Here is a 2,308-nt window from a genome sequence, read left to right on the forward strand (position 1 = left end):
CCCTCCAGGCCAGCCCCAGGTCCGAGCACCCCCCGGGCCCTGCACCCACCTGCTGCCCAACGGGGCCGGGCGAGGGCCAGAACCGGGCAGTGCCCACGGGGAGGCCGGGAATGGTGTCTGCAGGCCCGTGCCCRGCACACAGAAACCACACCGCAAGCTGCAGTCGCACCACTCCATCAACAGCCAGAACAGCAAGAAGAGCAAGGGCAGCTCCAAGTCGGCCTCGTCCCACATCCCCATCGAGGCGCAGGAAGGTACTGGCTCTCCCCTTTCCAGCTGCTCTCCTCGGGCTCCTCATCCTTTGGGATCTCTCTTGGGTGGCATCCTCTGAGCCCAGYGGGACCCCTGGACCCTCCTGGTGGTGTCTGTGGGGTGGGTGTTGAGTGGGGCCATCTCCTGTCCTCCAAAGTTACCATCTCCTGTCCTCCAAATCTGTTTTTTCTTGAGGTTTGTGTGCGAGCAGGGCCATCTCCTGTCCTCCAAAGTTACTGTCTCCTGTCCTCCAAATTTACCATGTCCTGTACTCTAAATCTGGTTTTTCTTGAGGTTTGGGTGTGAGCAGGGCCATCTCCTGTCCTCCAAAGTTACTGTCTCCTGTCCTCCAAATTTACTGTCTCTTGTCCTCCAAATTTACCACGTCCTGTCCTCCAAAGTTGGTTTTTCTTGAGGTTTGGGTGTGAGCAGGGCCATCTCCTGTCCTTCAAAGTTGATTTTTCTTGGGGTTTGGGCATTGGGGAAGGCCCCATGGACAGTCCCTGCCTCCCAGTCCCTTTTCCTGTCTCTTTTGTGAATTCCCGAGGGAGGATTCGCACTGCCTCACCCCGCCCTTCCTCCCCAGACTGCTGCGTTCACTGCATCCTCTCCTGCCTCTTCTGCGAGTTCCTGACGCTCTGTAACATCGTKCTGGACTGCGCCACCTGCGGCTCCTGCACCTCGGAGGACTCGTGCATCTGCTGCTGCTGCTGCAACTCGGGCGAGTGCGCGGACTGCGACCTGCCCTGCGACATGGACTGCGGCATCATCGACGCGTGCTGCGAGTCCGCCGACTGCCTGGAGATCTGCATGGAGTGCTGCGGGCTCTGCTTCTCCTCCTGAGGGTCCCTCGGGTCCCCTCCCCAGGCTGTCCCGCCCGGGAAACTCCGGAACCTCGCGGAGGAGGAGGAGGAGGAGGAGGAGAGCGAGTCCCCCCCGGTGCAAATCTCATCCGTGGAGCCGGAGCCGGACCCTGCCCGGGGAAGGGTGAATCCAGAGGGCCGCGGGGGCTCTGGCAGCTGCCGGCCCCGCTCTACCTCTTCCCGCACCGGGGCACCGCGKGAGCCTCCTGCCGCCTGAGCCGAGAGCAGGAGCGCCCGTCCCGCAGAGCCACCGAACCTCCCGGCCTTGGGGACAGCCGGTCCCGCTGCCACCGCCCCAGGACAGCGYTCCGAGGGGTTCCGCGGGGGTGGCACGGAGCATTCCCCTCCAGGGACACCTCCAGGGACACCTCAGGGCACCGGGACCCCCGGAGATGCTGCGGAGTCCCGTGCTGGGGACRCGTCCTGCCAGGGTCCCCTCCCCCCCGGTGCTGAGCCCGGCAGCCAAGTGCAATACACGCAGCCTGTCCCCCTCCCGGGAAGAAGCTTTTCCTGCAGCCAGGGCTGCCCCAAGCTGTCACCCACCCCCGTGTGTCCCCCGGTGTCCCCAGGCTGGTGGGTGGCGGCTCGATTGGTGCCAAATGACCCCCAGCAGTTTTTGGCCCCGTGCCACCAYCCCGGGGACAGGGATTGTGGCTGGGTGGGGGTGACAGACACCCCGCTGATGGGCTGGGGTGACGGGGAGGGAAGCGTCACAGTATTTTATATATATATATTTTTTTTTTGTTGTTGTTCCTTTTTACTGTAAATAAAGGTCTTTCTTCATTTCTGACAGACGGCTGCCCCAGCACGTGCTTTGCAGGGCTCTCCCTGGGGACAGAGGCTCCGTGTCCCCTGTCTGTGCAGCCCATCGTGCTCCCAGCYGGCTTTGGGGACATGGGACAGGTCAGTGACAGCCCCCAAGGGTGCTGCTGCTTTTGTCCTTGTGCCGGGAGGGAAAACGCAGGAGGACTCTCTGTCCTTCACTCCTGGGAACGGCTCCTGGAGTGCCCCAGGATAACCCTGACCCCGCTGTCCCACTGTCCCCGGGATGTCACCTGCTCCCAGAGCACAAATTCCCCSAGGGAAGGAGAGAATGAATTGCGGGAATTCGCGGCAGAAGGGCTGGCTGGGGCTGCTGAGGTTGCAGCSCTGGGAATTCGGGTGGCTTTGGCCACTCCCGCTGCCGCCCTCAC

The 2,308-nt window shown here is 62.8% G+C and overlaps 1 protein-coding gene across 1 annotated transcript; it reads left to right on the top strand.

Annotated features, from left to right (window-relative positions):
* Positions 1–7: 7 nt before the first annotated feature.
* On the top strand, positions 8–1,826 carry MDFI (MyoD family inhibitor; the record flags this gene model as incomplete). The annotated part of the gene is made up of 2 exons (XM_057389090.1): positions 8–254; positions 839–1,826. Coding segments are annotated over 2 exons (504 nt in total), but the record flags the coding sequence as incomplete, so codon positions are not given.
* Between the last annotated feature and the right edge of the window lie 482 nt (positions 1,827–2,308).

Source organism: Malurus melanocephalus, unplaced genomic scaffold (genome assembly GCF_030028575.1).
Source record: "Malurus melanocephalus ecotype Western Australia unplaced genomic scaffold, MMel_1.1 scaffold_3431, whole genome shotgun sequence".
NCBI lineage: Eukaryota > Metazoa > Chordata > Aves > Passeriformes > Maluridae > Malurus > Malurus melanocephalus.